The sequence below is a fragment of the Hypomesus transpacificus genome, chromosome 5 (assembly GCF_021917145.1).
Source record: "Hypomesus transpacificus isolate Combined female chromosome 5, fHypTra1, whole genome shotgun sequence".
Classification (NCBI taxonomy): Eukaryota; Metazoa; Chordata; class Actinopteri; order Osmeriformes; family Osmeridae; genus Hypomesus; species Hypomesus transpacificus.
Genome location: NC_061064.1, coordinates 2,912,861 through 2,936,057, shown reverse-complemented (window position 1 = coordinate 2,936,057; position 23,197 = coordinate 2,912,861). Strand labels below are relative to the sequence as shown.

General features: G+C 48.8%; 1 protein-coding gene across 2 annotated transcripts; it reads right to left on the bottom strand.

The window, feature by feature from the left end:
• Nucleotides 1-440: 440 nt before the first annotated feature.
• LOC124467899 (serine/threonine-protein kinase PAK 3) lies at nt 441-22,679 on the bottom strand. 2 transcript variants are annotated; one of them, XM_047020406.1, is made up of 16 exons: nt 22,481-22,679; nt 10,980-11,173; nt 10,726-10,826; nt 10,489-10,642; nt 10,287-10,324; nt 8,637-8,699; nt 6,720-6,866; nt 6,411-6,585; nt 5,847-5,910; nt 3,724-3,772; nt 3,448-3,560; nt 2,974-3,091; nt 2,309-2,408; nt 1,994-2,190; nt 1,721-1,858; nt 441-1,591 (listed from the first exon to the last, which is right to left on the bottom strand). In XM_047020406.1, exons 2-16 carry the CDS (start codon nt 11,149-11,151, stop codon nt 1,502-1,504), a joined length of 1,719 nt encoding a protein of 572 aa, XP_046876362.1. In that variant the 5' UTR covers nt 11,152-11,173; nt 22,481-22,679; the 3' UTR covers nt 441-1,501. The 2 variants fall into 2 exon arrangements, with proteins under 2 accessions (XP_046876362.1, XP_046876363.1); XM_047020407.1 differs by lacking the exon at nt 8,637-8,699.
• Nucleotides 22,680-23,197: the final 518 nt, after the last annotated feature.

Genomic DNA, 23,197 nt, shown 5'->3' with positions numbered 1-23,197 from the left:
CTAAACTTGGGCAAATTGTTTATATAACCACCTTCCCCAACTTTCCAAACATCTCCATAACTCACAGGAACACACACGTAGAACAAATTCGACCATACTCCCAAACACAGTACAGGAAACAGTTTTAGTAACATGAAGACACTGGAGTATCGATGGAAGCAGCATCTTCTGCTGGGGGAGTGGGGGGGGACTGACAAAGACACCATATTAACTAACTGTACACCCTGCATGGACTGAGTAACAGAGGAATTTGTGGACTCACTCAAGGACAGAGATCATTTGAACAGATGGCTTAACACACTAAACACTAAAGGAATCTGCCATAGACACGTAGAGGTAAAATGACAGGTCTCCGATAAAACATGCAAAAGTAAGGCTCAGATGTAAAACAAGTGGTGATATTGGCAAACACTGACAGAAAAACAAAACGTACAATATTTTCAAGACCGCCGTTGACCGAAAATCCCCATATAACAATCACACGAACACAATGAGCTGCACTACATCCCCTCAATGTCAAATGTCTGACTGAATACAGACGTGGATAACGACTACCCAATCTGAAGTCTTGAACGATGCCTATCACAAGACATGGGCCTTCATTTTCTAAACTTAATTATGAAAAACTATTCTTAAAAATTTGACCTTTAAGTTTTGACTTTGAATCTTGACTCCTAGCCCAGAGCTCCAACAGAAAGTCAGTGGTGATAGATAGGCTGCACTGCAGCCCCAGTGCAGCCCCAGTGCAGCCCCAGTGCAGCCCCAGTGCAGCCCCAGTGCAGCCCCAGTGCAGCCTATCTCTGTCAACCTCTCAGTTGAAGGCTGTCTGGAAACGTCCACCCAGGAGTGCAAAAGCCATATGGCTGTGATAGATATTCGCTACCTCTCTACATTCCTACTTTTCTTATATTAATACCCCCCCAAAAAAACACAAACGCACACACACACAAAACACACACACACACACACACACACACACACACACACACACACACACAGGATCGTCTGCAAAGGATGAGCAGATTGGTTATACAGAGCCATAGTCATGCAGGTGGTTCCAGAGGCCCAGAGTGTGTCTCATGTCTATTGGTCACTGCAGGTGTGGCCTGGTGGTGTGTTTTAGAAGGGGCTGGAGGAGAAGAGAGAAAAGCTGAGACAGGGAAGATAATACAAGCTCCTAATGCCACTGTTCTCCCTGCTTCTCTCTCTTGCTCTGTCATTCCTGAAAAAAAAGTAGTTTTTTCGTAATTTTCCTTTGTCTTTTTGTTTTTTTTAACCTTCCGGGACCGCACACACACACACACGCGCACGCGCCAGGTGAGCGCTCGCGCATTTCTGACTAACTGCTCCGTGAGTACAGCGAGGAGGACAGGAGGAAGTGGTGTGGTTTGTCAAGCCTCAGCAGGAGGCAGGTGTTCCGTCCTTGAGCTGGGACCATCACTCAAACCCCACACACCAGGGAGACAGCACCGTGTGTGTGTGTGTGGGCACACATCGCCCCCTAGCGGCTGCTGTTCTTAATGGCTTCCTTTGCTGCTACAATCAGGGGGGTCAGACTGGAGAGGGGCTTGGCTAACTTCAGGAAGGAATGCTGCAGGGGGGGGACGACAAAAAGAGAGGGGGGAGAAACATCAGAGTTTGGCACTCTTTAAGTTGTCAGTGACCAAGACGGTCGATACAGAGCGGTCATGTCGGGGTTGCGGTTGTGTGGGACCTGTACCTGGAGGAGCTCCTTGGCCGCGCCTCTGCGGTCCACGTCCATCTCCAGGCAGCGGTTGAGGAAGTCCCTGAACACAGACGACAGCCGCTCTGGGTTCTGGAGCTCTGGCGTGCCGTTGGTGGCTATCAGGTACAGAGCCTGAGGAAGGGGAGAGGAAGTGAGGTCACGGGCCTTCTAACGTAGTGCCGATAACATCCAAATGACGTTCAATATCATCTCGCGTGACGGGAGAGAAACGAAAGTTCTTTTGGAAAGTATCTTTCTTGGTCTTACCCTGAGGGGATTCTCGTTGAGGTATGGAGGTTCTCCCTCCACCATCTCTATGGCCATGATGCCCAGGGACCAGATGTCCACCTTGGGCCCGTAGGCCTTGCGGGTCACCACCTCTGGAGCCATCCAGTAGGGCGTGCCCACCATGGTGCTGCGCTTGTTCTGCTCCGGGGTGATCTGGGCGCAGAAGCCAAAGTCCGCTGCAAAAAGAGAACCCCCAGACCAGTCAGATCCTCTGCCCTCGCTATGCGTCCCCCTCCGACCCTAACATACTGTGGACCCCCCAGCCCCAAGCCTGCCCCCTGCTGGTCCACTCACTCAGCTTGACGGAGCCGTCCATCCCTAGCAGGATGTTGTCGCTCTTGATGTCTCTGTGGATCACCTGGTTGGAGTGGAGGAAGTCCAGAGCTTGTAGACACTGTGGAGACAAGCCTGGGTTAAGAGGACAGACCTGTGAACATACATCTAAAACAATAACAACACCATGATCTCTGGGTCTTATCATCGGGGCCTGACTGGGTGTTGGGGGCCTGTCTCAGAGTGCTGTGGAGGGCCTGTCTCAGAGTGCTGTGGAGGGCCTGTCTCAGAGTGCTGTGGAGGGCCTGTCTCAGAGTGCTGTGGAGGGCCTGACTCAGAGTGCTGTGGAGGGCCTGTCTCAGAGTGCTGTGGAGGGCCTGTCTCAGAGTGCTGTGGAGGGCCTGTCTCAGAGTGCTGTGGAGGGCCTGTCTCAGAGTGCTGTGGAGGGCCTGTCTCAGAGTGCTGTGGAGGGCCTGTCTCAGAGTGCTGTGGAGGGCCTGTCTCAGAGTGCTGTGGAGGGCCTGTCTCAGAGTGCTGTGGAGGGCCTGTCTCAGAGTGCTGTGGAGGGCCTGTCTCAGAGTGCTGTGGAGGGCCTGTCTCAGAGTGCTGTGGAGGGCCTGTCTCAGAGTGCTGTGGAGGGCCTGTCTCAGAGTGCTGTGGAGGGCCTGAGAGGCCCTGGTTCTCACCTCTCTGCAGACAGCAGCGATCTGGCCCTCGTCCATGCAGGTCTCGGTCACCACGTCAGTCAGAGAACCTCCGGCCAGATACTCCATCACCACCCACAACTCATCTCCTACCAGGTAACTGTGGAGGAGATGAGGGGGGGGGGAGAGCAGGGGTAGAACAGAGGGGACAGAGAGATGGGAATATAGAGAAGGAGGGAACGGGAAGATGACGTTTAGCGTTTGATGCGACTGCGGTCGCCCAGTTCAACCATGATGTGATTCTATCATCTCATAGCATGAGACGTAAGTATATATCTAGCAGTATCCCTGTCTCAGGACCATGTATCCGCCTCCAGCAGGTGGATGCAAGGTGGAGGTCACCTGACAGGGTGGAGGTCACCTGATAGGGTGGAGGTCACCTGACAGGGTGGAGGTCACCTGACAGGGTGGAGGTCACCTGATAGGGTGGAGGTCACCTGACAGGTGAGAACTCACCTGTCCAGGTAGTTGACAATGTTGGGGTTCTTGTTTTCCCTCATCACCAGGATCTCATTAATGATGAGTTCCTTCTTGGGCTGCTGCTGCAGGTTCATCTGCTTTATGGCCACCTGGGAACAAGGCCACCAGAGACGACAGCGTTAGACACCCACCAGGTGGGGTTAGGGTTCATGAGGAACAGGGGTTCCAAAGAGACAGACACGCAAGATACACGTGAGATTTTGAGGAGGCCGTCTAAGGTGACGACAGAAATGCTAAGTCAAGTCAACTTACTTCCTGGCCGGTTGCAATGTCGATGGCTGTGTACACAGTTCCAGAGGCTCTGCGGAAACAGGGAAAAAAACACCTTAGTTCAACACTGAAAACAGACAAATAAACAAACACCTTGTTCTAGTTGTCTTGCACGGTGAATAATCTTGCTAATTGTTTACCCTGCTAAAATAAGTCGCTTTCACGGTCTTAGTTACAGAGAAGTCATTGTGAACTTGGAGATCCCTTCATGTAACCACTAGAGGGCGATATTAACCACAGCTGGGGTTGTGCAGCTGACATCTCTGGGTTTATGCTCTACTGTGTGTAATGGGAGCAATAAAACTGTTAATGACGTGACCTTTCTCTTCCTGGTCTTACAGAGGTCGCAGCCATACCCTTACAAGATATTTAAGACCAGCAGGTTTCAAGCTGTTTGTGTTGGCACAAGGTCTGTATAACGTTTGTCTTCCTGGTCCACTGTAACGAGCAGAATCCTCCCTCTTCGTGACTGCGGGAGCTGCAGCCCCAGTGCAGCTTTGAAGGGGAATTGACATGCGGAGATGCCCTCTAAAGGAACCCCGGCATATCTGTTTTGCATGTTAAATGCAGAATAAATTGAATCTTGTCATAATCAGTTTGGGCAACTCTGTCGAGGGTACTGAGGCCTGTGGGCCTGAACCATGATGCCTCTCTCTTCTCTCTCTCTCTCTCTCTCTCTCTCTGTCTCTCTCTCTCTCTCTCTCTGTCTCTCTGTCTCTTTCTCTCTCTCTCTCTCTCTCTCTCTCTCTCTCTCTCTCTCTGTCTCTCTCTGTCTCTCTCTGTCTCTCTGTCTCTCTCTGTCTCTCCATCTCTCTCTGTCTCTGTCTCTCTGTCTCTCTCTCTCTCTCTCTGCCACCTAATACCTGGGAGTGTTGGCAGGCACAGCATGGCCCTGGTGACATCCCTCCCCCTCTACCACCGGTGACAGCAGACACTGATCACACCACTGGCTGCAATCGGAGGTACCTTAGAGGACCGTGTCGTATTTCTACCTGACTGAAGCACTCTTTGTTTATATTAGTACTCCCATTACAAGGCCAGTTCCAAGGAGGGCCTTAACCAGGGGCAGACATGCCAACTCTCCGCCTACTGTTTAGTATCTGTCCAACCAAAGGTAAACCTTCACCCATTACTTTGCTCTGATACCACCAAACCTTTACAAATGGTCATGATAGTCTATTATAAACAGCTAATCATCAGCCTACACTCTTTGCTGTCTTTCTTTCTACCAGTCTCTTTCTTTCCTATCCTTTCCATTCTCCCTTCCTCCTTTCCTCCTTTCATTCTTTCTTTCTTTCTTTTAGCCCCCCTCCCCCTCCTGGACCATCAGGCTACACGACTGTATTGTCAGAGGCTATGAATAATGAAGCAGTGCTCCTGTTTGATGCGGTCAGGGCTGGCTGAAACAGGCCCAGCCACTGATACCTGTCAGGTGACTCTAGGGGAGGCGTGGAGAGAGGTTCATGCCGATCTACAGGCTCAAGTGTGGGAGCTTCTCCATGGTTCCTCAGAAGTAATACACTGTATCTGGCAGGGTACTGGATATCAGGGGACTTCTCTGGTAATAAAACCCTTATGGGTCAATAGCAGGGAGGGCTTGAAGAAGCTAAAGCAGTATGGAGATTTAGCTGTGCAGTAGCTTTTGTTTCACAGTGATTGAGGATTGTCTTAGATCAAGGGGTTTATTTTGGTATGAGAAACAGACAGCAGTTTCTGATACTGGCCCCGGCTAAAGTCTTAGGTGGTGTGGAGATGAGATGTCTGGGCTAATCTCACCCTAGAAAGCAAGAGAGAGAGAGAGAGAGAGAGAGAGAGAGAGAGAGAGAGAGAGAGAGAGAGAGAGAGAGAGAGAGAGAGAGAGAGAGAGAGATGAAGAGGGAGAAGGAGGGGGGCTGAGCTGATCTGGCATGTGGCCATGTCAGGATAAAGTTCTCATTTCCTCTCTACTTCTCTTTTCTTTTCCTACTCTTCAAACATTCCTCATTCCCTCTGTCTCTCTCCGGCCTCTGCAGAGGGAGGTTCTCTTTCTCCTGTGCAGGCTGCCTACTCTGCTCCAATAACAGCCATTGGACCGGCAAGTGGATCTGGATTGAACGTGGACTCACCCCTGTCCTATTTTCTCAAATCGAGTGTACTTCTTTTTGGGGTCCCCAACACTCACAATGCTCCCTGGAAGAAAACACACATATTCAGTTTGTGGTTAGTCTGGAGTTTGGCTAAATCAAGGTCTAAAAATCTAAATTAGGTCAGTTAGGCAAATGCACACACACACACACAAACACGTGTGCACAAACATTTCCATTCAGAGGTGAGCTTGCCCTTTTCAGTTAGCAATGAGTCCTGCTGGGGGGCCTACATCCTGCAGGTAAATACACTGAGCTCCAGGTGCATGCTGGGAGTTTGGCTGGCCCAGCAGACCAGTGCTGATGCTTTTGGACGGGGACACAAGCAGACAGTACAGAGGGAGAGAGAGAGAGAGAGAGATTCGGTCTATGGAGGCCCACTTGGCCGTCCTGAGGCTGTAATCTCAGGCTTATTGAGCAGTCCACACTAATCACTGTTGCAGGATGGCTTTACAGCAGGACAGACTGGGAGCGCATTGCACACATACACAGACTCAGGCTATCTAACATCCAAGGGACTTGATGTTTTTTTTTAAAGAGACCTACTCAGCCGCTCCAGAATCTCCTCGTCTGTCATCTTGGACTTCTTCCTTTGCCGGTCGGTGTGGCGGTACAGGGTGCTGGACGTGTTGTCCGGCTGGACCTGGGACTCTGGAGGGGTGGTGACCTCCTTCACGGGGGTGGGAGGCTTGGTGGGCTCCATGACGGAGCGTGTGTAGATCTGGAAGGGAGGAGAGGTACTCCATCAGGAGAGGGCAGCAGGGACACCAGCACTCACAACAGGCCAAGTCAGGTCGTCCTGGGGTTACCACTTAGGGAGCAAAACACTGGGTCATCGTGAGCTCACACACTCACAGATTTAGTGTGCTCGGGTCTCGGTGCAATGACGGGTGGTGGTTCATCGTCATCATCCTCCTCCTCTTCCTCCTCTTCTTCCTCCTCATCCTCCTCCTCCGACACAGGCGGGGCTATTGGGGGCTCCGATGACGAGGTCTTGGCACCCTGGGGGTCAGAACACAGTGAGAACCAGAACACCCCCTGACACAGGCCGCAGTAGCAAGGCTGTGAAGGATATGGAGGATTAGAATAACCCACATTAAGAAGCCTCCAGGGATGAGAGGCAAGAAGTCCTGGTTTCTTTAAGCCTGAGTTAAATACAGCTTCAACTAGTAGTTTCTGACTGTATTTACAGTATAGTTCAAGAAGCCTAAAACTAATTTGTATCATTTAATCGTGCTGATGGATACACATGGGACATAGCAGGATATAAACATGACATTTAGTAACAAGGCAAATTCTGCCTTCAACTACCAGAAGGTCAAAACAAGAGAATCATCAGAAGTTAAGTTAAAATTAATAAACACAATGTAATCATTCAATAATAAAACTGCTACTGAAAAAGCACAGAGGACGCTGATGGACATGAATCTTGGTTAAATCCAAAGTTGACTAAGGATGCAGGAGAAGGTTGTGTAAAGGGTAATGAAGTGAGGTTAGTGTACTAAGAGGAACAACAACAGGAGACAGTTGTGCATCAGTACATGAAAGGGGGACTGTGCTACAGGTTATCTGTACCAGGGTGTAGCAAACCCATATGTGTTGTCACTCGATACAGCGTACTTTACTTAGGGAGTGCTCTGACTGGGGAGTATGGAATTTCACAGGAGCAACCTCACAGCTGAGAGTGAGAGCACATGCTAGAGTTTATCTGCAATGTCGGTTCACAGAACTACCCAGATACAAGATGAAGTCTGCCCTGTTGCAACCTACAACCTAACCTCTTCCCACTCCATACTTACAACCCCCAAATATTCACGCGTAAAAACATCCCGTTGATACTGTAACTCTCTTGTGTCACACCTATTGCATGCTCCTGGTGGACTCAGGAAATGACTGATGGTGTTTTGGTGCTTTGTTTAATTGCAGTACCATGGTCTGGGACCATGCTGAGGTCCGTCCTAGGGGTGAGAAGATGGCCATGTCTGAGACCACTGGGGTTCACGGGGCCCCTCAGTGGAAACAGGAAAGTACTCCTCCACTTCCAGTCTTGGCATGCAGACTATGATGTCATGATTAGCCAGATGTGCTTGAATAAGGCAGCATATCCGAGTGGTGAGCAGCTGTCTGGGCTGGGGCAGCCGCTAGCTCCCCGGTCAGCCATGCAGGGACTCAGACCTCCCTCTCCTCAGGACGATCTGCTGACTGAGGCGAGGCTGCTAACATGGGCCGACCTCAGATAAACAGATAGGGTGACTGTGATTTCATAGTATGGAGCTGAGGAAGACAGTAGAGCAGGAAGGGTTGCTGTGTTGGGGTTTTCCAGATCCATGAGGTTAACTGGGGGCGCTGATGGAGTTTAGCACATACTGGCTACGTGGGTCACGAACGGGGTAAGAAACATGGCGTCGTGCATGCAGGAAGTTGACAATCATCACAACCCTTTTTGGTACATTCCCCTGCCTTGTCGTTAGAAGGACGGGCCTGTTCGAAGACGTCTCGCATCTACATTCTGTAATTTGGAAGTTAATCACACCCAATCAAATTCCCTCCCCCTCAATAAAATGTGTAATACAGAGAGTGATGATGTCTCTAAAATCTTTCAAATCAAACATTTAGCAGATGGGAAGTATGGGTCCTTCCCATCGAACCTTCAAGGGTGCCCGGACAGCTGATCAGATCTGGCATCAACAAGACTAGAGGATCAAATGGGTCAAATTTAGCGGCAGCCAATGCGGAGCGACAGCAATGTGGAAAGTAATATGGAGGAGTTACCTTGTCAAATAATGCGCTGCAGGTTCTAAGGCTGATAGGAGGCCCAGACGACAGCAGTCGGTTCTGAATGTGGAGGTTGAAAACGGGAGGATTTACTCAACATGAACCCACACAACAGTTCAGAGCACATGGGACTGGAGGAGGGGGGTTGGGGGTGGGGGGGAGGGGGGCCGAGGGCAGGGGACCAAAACTAAGGGATGGAGGTAGGCCCTTAGTATTGTCATCGTCCTGCCTTTGAGCGTCAGAACTCCTCACGTACAATGTCGTCTGAGGAGGGATGCATGATGGGTAAGGATGACCTTCTTAGAATAGACCAATCATGCTGGGAGGACTCATCGCAGATGACCTGACCTTGCTGTTGACGTGGAGATTGCAAGGTGATCAATGCAGTAATGTGACAGAATCCCAATAAGAGTTTTGCTCTACTATGAGTCCCTCCTGTTGCCTGTATCATGGAACAGTGAGGGACCTGCACACTTCAGACCAGACTTTGCTTGTGATGAACTGCTAAGGAGTGGTATGTTTGGGCTTAACCTCTGCTTTTATCAGGTGGTTTATTGCCGAGGTTGGTTCACTGATAGCTTGGGGTGATGCTTATACTCAGTTAAGTCTGTCTTTAAACACAGTGTGTGTGTGTGTGTCCGGGCACATGTGTGTCACAGCCAGCAACTTCTAAGAACCATACTAGAAATGACAGATTGGCCAACAGAACTGTGACCAACAAAATAAAACCGACAAAACCGAAGGTCTAAAGGTCTATTGATTTCTTTTAGCTCTGTTCAGGAGCAGCAGAAAGCTGTCAACTCAGTCCAGCAAACCCATGACCGAAAACACAGAAAGCGTTTCAGGAGAAGCCCCTACGTCAGAAAACACAACATAAAATAAACCTTTCAATCGCTTTGTCTTTTACTATTCTCTCACTTCAAGGCACACGCTGATGACTTCATATATTATCTAAAGTCACTTACCTGTCCAATTACCATATGCTAAATGATTACATATACCTATTTGTGAGAAAATGTAATCACCTGTATGAAGACTAACTGCTTAATCCCTGTCCTGATGGGATCAATGTGTGACTATTAGGGTTTAACACTATAACATCTGTAATATGATGTTCTGAAATTGAACAATTATATTAATCATTGCGGATCAGAGAGCAGTCACTAAGGTAATTTACTAGGGAAAGTTTTGAAAAGCTCATCTGGTCATGTGAGGTCAAGACAGAAGATGATTGAACACCCAGTCTAGATTGTAACTGCTCATACAGCAGTACCTGCAGAACCAGAGAGACAGAGAGACAGCTCTCCCAACAGATGCTCTCTACTAATTGATTATTCAGACCTTCCTGAAAACCCTCTTTCTGGTGTGCTGCAGGTAAAAGCGATCACGGCGCCATCACAGCACTTACTGTGTAGGATGGACACTGCATGATGTACATAAATGTCCTTTCTACGTAAAGCTGAAAGCTTATAAATTCAATCGAATTAGGTAGCGTGAGAGGTTCGTTTTCAAGTTAACTCTGCTGCATGTCAAACAGTATGATTACTATTTGTGTTCTCTTCAAAGTAGCTCTTGGAAATCTGACTGCTATGTGATGAACGAGGACTTGCTAAAAGGAAAGTAGGTTTGAAATGAATCAGTACTTACCAGAGTGTTGGCAGCTATGTATCCATGTGCTGATTTGTCTGAAACGGAAAGAGTTGGTCACAAGTCAACTTTCACACAGTAACCACCGAGCGAGGCGTCTCAGATCTACATCTGGATATTGTAACGATCCAAGCAGTTGCTCAGAGCTGTGCGTGGGTTGCTGTTGAACTTGAAGGGGCATCCTAGGTATGTGGTAGTGTACCTCCAGACGTGAAGCTCATGTACTTCTGGTTGTTGACGGTTTCTTTGGAGTCGTAGAACTTGAGAACATCCAGGACGGCCTGGGGGTTCTTCTTCTGCTCCAGCTTGGTGATGTTGGAGGTCTGGAGGAGTCTGGCCCACTGTTCCGGAATGCCCTGGGGTGAAAGGTCAACGGTCAAATGCAGTCCAAGTGCAGGTCTGAGGGAAGATGCAGTAGGTGAATGAGGGGTATACTAACAGTGAACTCTCCTGTTACAGCATCGAAGCCCACATGGATAGTGTGCTCAAAGTCGGAGGGCAGGGATATCTCTGGACGTTCCTTCTCCTTCTTCTTGTTTGCTGATGGAGGTAAACAAAAGAGTAATCAGGTGTGACACTGATGAAACAGTCTGATGTTGTCAGTGGAGCCAGAGAGTGGTTTAGCCTATTCTATTCGGGTTCCGTCTGTCCTCCAGGTTCTGTGTGGAGGGTGAAGCGGAGGCGTGTACTCACTTTTGTCTCCCCCAGGGAAGATAGAGCGCAGGCGGACCTTCTTGTTCTTCTCTTCGGGAGCCATTGGGAGTGGTTTGGAGGCGTGATTCAACAACGAAGAGTCTCGGGAACTACTGTTCATTCTCAAGGGGGGGGCTGGTGGTTTCTCTTCAATATCGACACTATCGGACATCTTTAGTAGCACTCACAATGTCCTGGGAAGGAGAGGCGAAAGAGAGGTATTAGGCATTGACTAGGAGGTTAGAGAGAGGAGAAGGAGAGACAGAGGCAGGGAGACAAGTGAGACAGAGAAATGGAGACCAGAGGGAAGCAAAGCCAAAGCTGGCTCTCTCCTGTGATATGAAAATAAGCAGATGTACATTTCTCACTGTGCAACACCGCAGGCTTCCTTTACATCAACAACCACTCTCCTACGACAGAGGGAAGATTCAAAGAATTTGTATTATCCAAAAGGTTATTGCCTCTTCAAGGCAACTTACAAAATGGGATCTCGGTTACATTCTTGGATTTCAGCTCGGTAACAAACGTAACACAGATGTGTGAGTGGAGATGTCAGAAGTTCACCCAAAGCCCCATTCCTCTGGGTGCAGGCCCAGTCCTCAGTGTGATGGCCCCCCCCCCCCCTCCCCCCAGAGTGAGGCAGTTTAGCCGCCCCTCTCCCCCCAGAGTGAGGCAGTTTAGCCGCCCCTCTCCCCCCAGAGTGTGGCAGTTTAGCCGCCCCTCTCCCCCCAGAGTGAGGCAGTTTGACCGCCCCTCTCCCCCCAGAGTGAGGCAGTTTGGCCCGATAAGCAGCATGAGCAGAGGTCAGCGTGTCTAAATCTCCACGGGTCACAAGGAGGGTCCTCTCTGGGTACCAGGGGGGCACAAGATCCCTTAATCTGCCTCTGCTTAAACCTACAATTTCCTGTCGTATCTGGACTCCGGCTTCCTAATCTGCTTCCTGAAGGACGTCTTCTGTGTTGAGGAAATGGTGTTTGATGTCTCGTGCGTGTTGTGAAAGAAACAATCCAATCATAAGACCCCTGACTGGGAGGGGGGGGGGGAAATTATACCCTTAAAACTGCAGAAGATTTAGGACTAAATGAGCCCATCCAAATGCCACTGAGCAGTTTCTAAAACTGAACTTGGCTTCTGCTGCAATCGACTAGAAATGGTGATTAAAAATAGTCATAAAAATAAGTATTGTGGAGCGATTTGAAATTAACAAACTGCTTTTCCTCCATGTCCCATGACTTTGGACCTTGTTTGTAACAGAAATTCTCTGTGTTGTTTTGTTGTTGACAGTTCTCTTCTCTGGGGTCCATTCAATTCAATATTCTTCCTGTCAGCTCAGTTCAATGTGCTCCTGATTTGTATAATGGTGTAACCTGATAATCAGACCCAACCAAGCATCCACAGACGCTTACAGTTACAGTTATTGACACTCCCTGTTGAATAGAAACACTGACAGTCTAATCAATCAATAGGCCTGCTTACGTAAGCCATGAAACAGCTGGTATCAACACATGGTGTCACCATGGCCCGGCCTTGATTGAACTGCTTTGGTTCAGGGTTACTTTACACTTGTTCACACCTTCTTACCAGGTAAGGGGTTGACGTACTGGCTACTGGTTGACAGTGTACAATAGATAGTGGGCGGGCCTGAGGTTTAACGGCAAAGATAATTTAGGAACCAGGTTAGGGCCCAGGTTGGGAATCTGGTTATTTGCCTAGGTGAGGCCTATGGCCTAGGTCAGGGCCCAGGGGCTGGGCTGCAATGGAGCATAGTAAAGGTGGATGTTTCTCTTTCCTGTCTTGTTATTGCAGCTGGGAGGATCTCCCGGAGCATCAGGAGCAGAGTAATATAATGAGAGAGACAGGGGCATGGGCTGAACTACATAGCAAACAATGGGCCCTGTTGAGGCATCTAGTCTGAGAGTCAGACCTTGAGCTTGCTGCCAAGTCCTAGTTAGGGATCTCCAAGTACAGTCAGAGCGCTGGCCTCTTATGAAAATAAGGAGAGGGCCATGCTCAGATCTCCATGGAATGCATATCTGAAGGGTTCCAAGGACAGAATCTGTCCACTTAGATATGTCTCTGTAAAAGACACCACACTAACAATCTCCTGGACTTTTCCGCGCTCTGGATTGAGATGATGAGTTGCAGAGTTCGACTTGGAGTTCAATTACAGTAATTGCTACTCGCATGTAAACAAGTAAATGTCAATGAAGCGCAGCCCCTGGGATGACAGCACGTTTTCCTCATGCTGTGCAGGGAAGGGAAGCTAACGAGCTGCTCCGAGCAGCACAATTGATGGTTATGTTTGCGTGGGCTATAGGCTACATATTAGCATCTCCCACCCCCTCCTCTCATTCCCTTCATCGTGGCCTCCCTTTATCTCAGTTTCTTTTCACTGCCAATGCCCCCCCAACTCCCCCACTCCCTCCTCCCTCCCCAGGCCATGTGCTGTACAGGCCAGTCTCAGAACCAGGGCAGCCAGGGAGCCCTTCTGAGTGGAGACCTACATTAGCAAACAAAGACCCCCGGCAAAGGAACCACTCCTGTCTCCTGTACCACCTCTTTCTCTTTCTCTTTGCTGTCTTGCCCTAACCACTTCAAGATGGCATCGGAAGTGGATGTGAGTGTAAGACAGAAATACCCCCCACTACTATATAGGACTGGGTGGTCCATTTGCTGCCATTTCTATGCAAACAGAAACTGTATTATTTTCAATGCACCGTGATGTTGTGAGTTGATGGGGGGGGGGGGGGGGGGGGGGGTACTGGATGTATGAATAAGATGACGTAGGAGTGAGTTTATTCCGTCCTCTGTATGGAAAAGGTGCACTTTTCAGATCTCATCGGGTCATTCCCATGGAAAGGCAGTGAATCCCGTCTGGGAGTACAGGAGAGAGATGATCCAGCACTGGTGTGGAGACATGGGTCAACTCCTCTCCATAAGAGGACATGCAGCACAGTGTGGGAGTGAGACTGAGGGTGTGTGTGTGTGTGTGTGTTGTCAGTGATAAGACACATGAGAGGTTTAGTGCCTCGCACTGAAATACTCTTCATTGCTAGCCTCCCTCCCACACAATGCTGGTTCCTGCTGTTGCATGGGCGTGGGGAGTTACACTATATCAACGGCATCTGAAGCTGTTTTTCTGGATATACCTGAACACACCTAATCTCTTATTCTTTTTACCCTCTGTTGCCCGGTCAACCAAGCAAGCACAGACAGCATTTCTCACTTTCACCAAATTGTATTTATGTAGCTTGATTCTAAACTGGAACATCAGGAGAGCACATGGTCAGAAGGTTGTCGGAGGTCACTGGGGAATCCACGAAACAATTGTTGTATAACCGACTCCCAAAATAAGGAGAAGATCAACACTTCAAGCATGGAAATCAGGAACGCCGCACTCATTGATGCATAATACGCAGCAATGTAAACAAACCTGTGGATGCATACATTTGTATGACAGTACATCGAGCCGAAAGCAAGTGTTAACTGTTTGTACTGCTGTGTGTGTCTTTAGAGGAACCAACACAAATGAATCAGTGTTCTGTCGCAGAACAACTGGGCCACCTGTTCCATCGGAGAACACCTCACTGTCCTCCTCAAAGAGCACACGACTCAGGACACACCTGCACACATTTACACTACATTACATTTAGTCATTTAGCAGACACTTTTATCAAGAGCGACTTACAGTGACTATAGGAACATTCCCCCCGAGGCAAGTAGGGTGAAGTGCCTTGCCCAAGGACACAACGTCATTTGGCACTCGAACTGGCAACCTTCTGATTAGTAGCCTGATTCCCTAACCCCTCAGCTATCTGACTCCCACGCACAAGCTCTGTGCCACTGATGCGCCTGGTGACTGGCGATGGGCTCTGGAACTCTGAAACAGCTCCAGTCTGAATGAGCACCAGCCAGCATGAATACAAACAGTCCAGACAGACTGGCGATTTCTGCCACAAGCAATCCCCCACAGTGAGCACTCACTGCAAGCAGAGAGGAGATGCAGAGGTAGGGGGAGGGCGTAAACCCACTGGGGGGCAGAGAGGAGGTGTCCTGCTGGTGTTGTGTCCACTGTCGGGCTGTTTGCGTTCGACCTGCGGGAAAAGAGTCTCCCTCATTCCAGGGCGTGGCTCAGGGTGTGGCTCCCCCCGGCCGGTCATCTGATGGATGGATGCTGCAGGACTGCTGAGTGGTCAGCATCCACAGGGACCACTAAAGATGGCCGCCCCCACGGGCGCCCAGACATTCCTTATCATTCAGTGTAGCATAAAACATTGACCTATTTACTGGGTAGACTGACAGGCAGGCAGGCAGGCAGTTTCAAAGTGCACTGCCCCTGATATGAGTATCTCCTGCATCCACTGTACGACTCTCCCTGTTTCATAAACCCTCAGCTCCAACATGTAGTTTCACTGTTTACACAGGGGTGAAGGTAGTGACGCTTCAGCAGGAAAACTGCATCACTTAGACAGCAGGAGGGTCTCACCCTCTCATCCATCCATAAATACCGAGTGGGGTTTTCGATTGGAATATTGCACTGAACAAGCTGACCCGCTTGTAAAACAAGATTGTGTCGCCTACCGCCAGCTGTGAAAACAGGCGTAAAAGTGAAATGGGAGACGTGAGAAATTGAGATACTGAGCTTTACATGCAAACGGGGCCTAAATGGTCGTCACTCTCCTTGCTTGGTTGAGCTGGGATCATAGGAATATGACATCTTGACAGAAATAGGATTGTACACTTTTCATAAAAAGCAGAGAGAGAGAGAGAGAGAGAGAGAGAGAGAGAGAGAGAGAGAGAGAGAGAGAGAGAGAGAGAGAGAGAGAGAGAGAGAGAGAGAGAGAGAGAGAGAGAGAGAGAGAGAGAGAGAGAGCCCACTCACCACTGCCTGCTGCCAGAGCATCGCCCACCTAACCTAGAAATTACTGGGGCTATTTTCCCATTTCTCTGCCATAAACTATTAATATATCCATGAAGAGCTGGATTTTTCTCTGCTCTTTTGGCGCTGATCAAACATTAATGCTGGATTTGCAGGGCTAAAACAGGGGGAGCTGTAGTCTGGGGCTGGGGGCCAGAGGCTGGGGGCTGGGGGCCAGGGGCTTGGGGCCGGGGGCTGGGGCTGGGGGCCAGGGGCTGGGGGCTGGGGGCCGGGGGCTGGGGGCTGGGGGCTGGGGGCTGGGGGCTGGGGGCTGGGGCTTGGGGCTGGGGGCTGGGGAGGGCCCGGTGATGGCCCTGGGAAGGGGGAGGGCTGGAGATGGCCTCTCTCCCCTGATCATGCCAGCGTCTGGGTCTGGGTTTGTGCCTCAGGTTGGTATCAGCCCTGTCTCTGCCTGAGAAGCAGGTTGGTTATGGGTTATCTATTCACCTTACACAGATATATTGTAAGTTGGTTGACCGACACCTCTCGAATGACGTTCAGTTTTTGCCGTGTCCTGCAGTTTTTGTTTTTTTTAATGGAATATGTGAGAGAGAAAACCACCAGAACAAGCCCAGGTGAAATCTATCTGGCTTCAAATCATCTGTGTGTAGTCCTCTGTGGAGATTGTACGAGAAGTCCTCTGTCACGTTTCTAGGTTAGCGAAGCTCTGAAGCCCAGTGGATGACAGCTCACACCAACCCTTAGCTATGTCAGTAGGCTAGCTAAAGACAGACTCACACACACACCAGACATGCATACACCAATCACACCCAACCCTTAGCTATGTCAGTAGGCTAGCTAAAGACAGACTCACACACACACCAGACATGCATACACCAATCACACCCAACCCTTAGCTATGTCAGTAGGCTAGCTAAAGACAGACTCACACACACACCAGACATGCATACACCAATCACACCCAACCCTTAGCTATGTCAGTAGGCTAGCTAAAGACAGACTCACACACACACCAGACATGCATACACCAATCACACCCAACCCTTAGCTATGTCAGTAGGCTAGCTAAAGACAGACTCACACACACACCAGACATGCATACACCAATCACACCCAACCCAAAGCAGAACCCTCCCCCACACCAGGGCCTGATCAGAGCAGATGTCGTCTCCTCGCAGCCCAAACCCGCACCTCTCGCGCGATTCCCCTTTCAAGGTCACCACGGAAACAAGGCTTCGTCTGAGAGTCGAACAGCAGATGTCATGGAAGGAATGAAAATATTATTTTACCTCCTTTTTTGCCTCAGAAAGAGAAGGGGGGGTAATAAGAGGGCTGAGAGGAAGAGAGAGAAAAGGCAGAGAGAGTCTTGAGTAGAGTTGAAAACAAGAGCTCTCTTTGACCGCCACACAGGCAATGGAGCACATGTCACAAGATAGACAACTTCAAAAGTGCATGAAGTCATCACTGCTCACTCAGTGTTTACAACTTTCATCTCTGCCATGTAACTGTTACTCAGGTTGGTTAATTAAAGATTATAACAGATGTACAATCAAATTTACCTCGTTAGTCAGTGTGATCTGTGAACTTGGGGGGGGGGGGGGGGGGGGACGAATCTCGTAATGAGTTCCCAAGTGAATTCCCCTGGAATTCCCCAAGACAAAAACTGAGACAGATATTGCAACGGATGATTCACTTCATGTGATTCTGATTCTGTCCCATCTATCTGTCAGCATGTGATGTGGCTTTGTTCCTTGAGGCACCATGTTTCTGAGCTGGCCCCCTTCTCCAAGTGGAGCCAATCTGCTTTGCATACAGCCGGTAGCCCATGGTAAAGTTCATGAATGAGATAACCAACAGGAGATCTGCAGCTCAGAACAGGTGACAGGTGGGCCATGGTGTGTGTGTCTGTGTGTGTGTGTGTGTGTGTACACAATTCAGCCTTTCTTGTAGGACTCTCAGATGCTAATGAAGTCCAAGGTCACTTAATACAAACCAAGAGACTACCTCATCAATCATAACTGGTCAGGTTAATATGATACCGTCATCTCTGCTGTGTAACCATTTTCACTTGATTAAAAGGATCTTTATTTCTAATGGAAGGATGTAGTGTAGACTTATGGAAATCTATGACAATGAGCTGTACTGACCACAAACACAGTCATGATAATGATCTTTTTATGTAAAGGGAGATGATCAAGTAAGCAGAACTGGAACTCACCCAAGTATACATTTCCATAAAAGGGCCATATTCACAGGAATGCTTTCTCCTCTCACCAACATCCATCTAACATCTATCTTTGCAATACTGCTCTGTTTTGGGGCATGAAATACTGTGTGCGTGTGTGTGTAGGTGTGTTCTGTGTGTGTGTAGGGGTGTTCTGTGTGCGTGTGCGTTCGCATACAGGTCTCTCTCAAACTCTACTGGTGTGAATTCAGCCCGTCTCCCCCTCTGCCATTGGAGGGAACAGTGTCAACACCCCCGGCTCATTGGCTGTCATCAGTCTTCTTGAGAGGACCAGTCCCAAGACAATACTGAACTGCCAGAAATAACAACAGAGGAAAATGAAGCGCTCCAGTAGATGAGATGATACTTTGTCTTGAATGTTTCACCTGCGGTATTTTGATACCATGGCCAGAGTGACTAATGTTGACAGAACTCCTAAACCGCAGTTAAAAAAATGCGTGCCAACAAGCTTAATACTAGTGCTCGTGCAAACATGCTTAGTACTATCGTAAAATATAAGTGTTTGTAATTGGGTCGCGACAACTTCAGTTGTGACAATATACACAGTTTGTGTTTTTGTTGTGGGCTCCTTCTATTTTTAGTTGTGGTACTATAATCAGCCATAAATGAAAGTAGGTCTTGCAGAGTGGGCCTCGGGCTAGCGGCAGTTTTTCCCTCTATTCTGAACCATTGTAGTCAGTCAAGGCGGGCAGACGGACATAGTGGTGCCTGCTATACAGGAACAGATGGGAGACAGATCCTTCATTAACCCCATACTGTCAATGGTCACTGCGTTTCTCTGTCAACATCTCAGTGCCACCAGAGCTCCCCATAATGCCATCATAGTGGGGAAAGAAATACTTATAGATTTAAAGTAGAAAATGAAGCTTTTGAGAAGCAGGTTTAAATCCGAATCTGAAGAATCTGAATCTGAATCTGAATCAGAAATGGATTTATTCGCCATGAATGTTTACACAGACAAGGAATTTGCTTTGTGGCAGGGAGGTGCATAAAATAAAAATATAGGAATCTGAAATTTAAATGTGGTCTAACTATACTAAGGATACATAAACTAGCAATACTAAGTGGAATGATACATAAACTAGATACCATAAATGGTGTCTACTTTGCCTCGAGCTGGGCCTTTTTACACTGCTGTCTGCTGGCAGACCCTTCCTGAAACAGCTGAATGGTATTATAATATGGAGTGATACACAAGTCAAAGAAATTACAAACAGCCAAACGTCACAACCAGTAGCTTATCAGGCTTCACTTACTGCACAGACACATCCAAAGCACGCTTTACAACAACTTAACACTCCCAACCTCAAAGATTAAGGGAGTTGTGTCAATGTGTCAGTGTGTGAGTTTTTACCCCCACCCTCCCTCTCTCTATCTCACTCCCTTATTCTATCTCTCTCTCTCTCCCTTCTCCCCCCCCTCCCTTTGCACCCTTCCCTTAGCAAGGCAAAATGGCCAGATGGCTCCCAATCCTCCATGCTAATCCACTGTACACAGACTGTAGGTCTGACTGCACCTAACAGTGCAGACTGCAGCTCTGGAGCAATAGCCAGTCATTTCAACAAGCCTGCTACACGGTGGGACAGCCTTACTGTACCACTGAGCCTTCTACTAGGGCTCAACTAGGATCTGAAGACTATGCATGTTACCTCAAAACAGATAGAAAAACCAATTTATCTGCAATATTTTATTTCGGCCAGGCTGGAGACTGAGACTAGATTCAGGGTCTCCTGGAGGTTTTGTTAGCTGCTGGCTGAGGTGATGTAAGAGAACTCCGGTGTGTTGAGTTACTCTGAACAACAAGGTACAGCACCACTGCACAGCAACAGACCCAGCCAGCCAGCCTGCCTGCCTGCCTGCCTGCCTGCCTGCCTGCCAGCCAGCCAGCAAACCAGCCAGCCAGCCAGCCAGCAAACCAGCCAGACTGCCAGCTAGTCAGACAGACAGACAAGCAGGCAACCAGACCGACCGTCAGACAGACAGACTCCCTGACCTGTATGGTGAACCTGCAGACAAGCAGCACATGAGAAAACACACTGTGTGCATACCACCATCACAAGCTCACTAACATACAACACCTTTGTTCCAGTCTTTATGCTTCTTTTATACTGGAAAGACAATCAAAGATTCAGTGGTAACCGTGGCCACCACTGTTGTAGTCCAAGTCATGCCCTCTGTGTGCTCATCAGACAGGAAACTGAATTAGTGCTGTCCTAAATCACATGAGGAGCATATGTAACAGATCTGGTCAGTCACGCTTGGAGATCTAAGGACACTCATTTGTTTGAGAATCATCTGAACCCTGACTGTCACTATACCCAGCTATACCCTGTGTGTATGTACTTTTCACCCCAAATATAAATCTACTGTATGTGTATTTGAAGTGAGTGTGGATGCTGCTATTCGCGGGCTCAGAGCAGACAGTCAGTGGGTTCCTCCTCAGAGTGGCCATCCATGCATGTCCCTCCGCCCCATAGAGGCAGCCTCCTGTGGGGATAAGCCTCAGCACCACTGTGTTACCCTCAATAACGACAGCCCTCCCTCCCTCACACACACACACACACACACACAGACATACACACACAGACACACACAGACACACACTAGACACACACAAACGTGTGCTTACCCACAAGTGAATATACACACATACAGACACACTCAGATAAGTCCTCTCTTCTCAGAAGGGAAGGGATCGTTTTGGATGACACCCAGGTTCAAACAGCTCTCCTGTGCTGTAACGTCTGCGAAAACAAGCCTGTTAACCTCAGCTTTCAAAGCCATGGCAATACATCTATAAAACTGTTGCTTGCGTGAATGATATAATAATGAATGTATGGGCTCAGGACAAGCTTGTTTTTCTGATTCCATTTTGACCTCGAGTTCTCTGAATGGGCCGGCCTGTTCTTGGCTGGCAGGTGGGAATCCACACCCTGAGGTCTGCTGTCTGAGCAGAGGAGAAGTCATGTGTCCAGTCAGTCATCCACACAACCAACAGTAATCCACAGTTAGTCAGACACAGCTCTCTGCTCTCATCACATGATGTCATCAAAAACACGTTACTTCTACTTCAGTTCTTTTAGTTTTAGTTTTTTTTGCTTCTACCCATCAAAACACTGTCTGTCTGTCACCCAGCAACAAGCAAGGACCGATGAATTGTGTTCACTTGTGACTGATGGCGGGATGGATGGACCTGATATTGAACGGATGATTATGTATTCCTCATGCACTCCCAGCTCTCCCGGGGTCTAGCACCTGCCCCATCCCCCATTCCCCTTCCCCCAACCCTCCATCTCCTCATCCTCCCTCCGCCATCGTCACCCTCACTACCCAGCATCCTCCACTCTCCCTAGCCAGTCCAGACTGCAGGCCTTCCATCAGGCCTTGCTTCAGACAGGCAGCGATGGCCGTCCCTCCGGGGGAGAATCTCTCACCTTGCTTTCCAGCTCTGCTCCAACTGGCCCTGCACAATATCATGCAAAAGAACTGAGGGCCAGTGATGGGATAGGGAGCTGACCCACCCCCAGCTTCACAGAGACAGAATCGCTCAGTCTCCACCCCCATCCCCATCCCCATCGCAGTCAGGTGACCAGACACTGTAGATCTCCCTGACGCTACAGCCGGCAGGGCGGCCATGAAAGAGCCAGGCTTTACAGACCCGTCTAACAGCCATGACACAGACCTTCGTCTCTGCACTCTGAGAGAGAGAAAAAAAAATCAATCATCCCATATAAACCCTCCCCAGAAGCAAAACCCCGGTGCAGAGACAGAGAGATAACAAAGGGCCGTTGCTGAGCACATATCAACCATCCATCACTCCCCGTCCACGGCACGCGCAGCTCACATCCATCCGCTAGTCTCCTCTTCATCCACCCTAAATAGCGTTGCCTCTTTTTGTTACTGTGTGGCTCCTGCTGCTTCTATTCTACACAGCTGACACACACACACACACACACATACACACGACACTCTCACAGCCCAACGATCACAGCCTTGAACGTCTACAAAGATGCTTTTTGTGACAAGACAAGACAAGGGGGAGGGGGGGGGGGGTCCATCAAACCTAGGGAGAGATGGGGTGGGGTGAGGGGGGGGTGGAGCTGTTAAGACTGAGCTGGCTAGCTACCGCATCTACCGTCCATCCGCTGATGCAGGCATCCATTTCCCAATCTGTACAACAGTGAGAACGCCGATCACAACAGCTGCCTACTCCTCCTCCTCCTCTTAAGCAAGGCAGAATGCAGAGAGGAAGAGAAAAAGGCTACAAAGCACCCCCCACATACACAGCCCTCCTCCCTCCCTCTCTCTCTCTCTCTCTCTCTCTCTCTTTCTCTCTCCCTCAACCACATCACCGATTACAAACACAGAGAGGATTACCTGAAATATGTCTTGACATTCTCTTTCTCGGTGTGTCGCCTTTGGATCCAGTATTCTGGTAGGTTCATCCTCAAATGTGCAGTCCTATTGACAGTTTACAGGCAGGATTGCCATTCTCTTGTCAGACCGGTTCCTGACCCCAAACTCAGGCTTGCTCGGTAGGCTGGATGCATCACTGGCTGCTCGCTGTTCCCTAGCCCATGATGTCATCCACCCGGTGCTGCTCATTGGTGGAGAGGCGGCATGCTAATGAAGCTAGCAGCTCTGGGGGAGGAGGAGGGATCTAGGCAGGCTGAGTTGATCTTTTGTTTGACAGACCAAACCTGCTGAGCAAGAACCAGAGGAGGGAGGGCGGAATATGTTTTTCTTTTTTATCTTTAATCATTCTTTTAAAATAATAAGACTTCCATTAAAAAAAAAAAAACGTTGGATTTTGCTTGTTTTAGTCTGTACATCTTTTAAGTCTCGTGTATGATTGTCAAGTAACAAATATACCCCAAAATATATAAAGCTCCACATGCATTTGTGTACCTTGTAGGAGATTGTATTTTTATTATCAAAGCTAAAGAAAAGCATATTATATTAACCATTAACTAGTTAACTACAAAGCAATTTCACTGTATAAGTATAGGATTGTTTGAATAAAAAATGTGGAACTACATATTTTATGTAGACATTTTTTTGAAAGTCTGGTAACTTACAACTCATGTGTGCATA

Coding starts and splice junctions, on each gene's coding strand:
- LOC124467899 (XM_047020406.1), bottom strand. CDS start 11,151: ATGTCCGATAGTGTCGATATTGAAGAGAAACCACCAGCCCCCCCCTTG. Junction 2,409..2,973: donor TCGCTGCTGTCTGCAGAGAG/GTGAGAACCAGG, acceptor TTGTCTCCACAG/TGTCTACAAGCTCTGGACTT. Junction 1,592..1,720: donor CGGCCAAGGAGCTCCTCCAG/GTACAGGTCCCA, acceptor CCCCCCCTGCAG/CATTCCTTCCTGAAGTTAGC.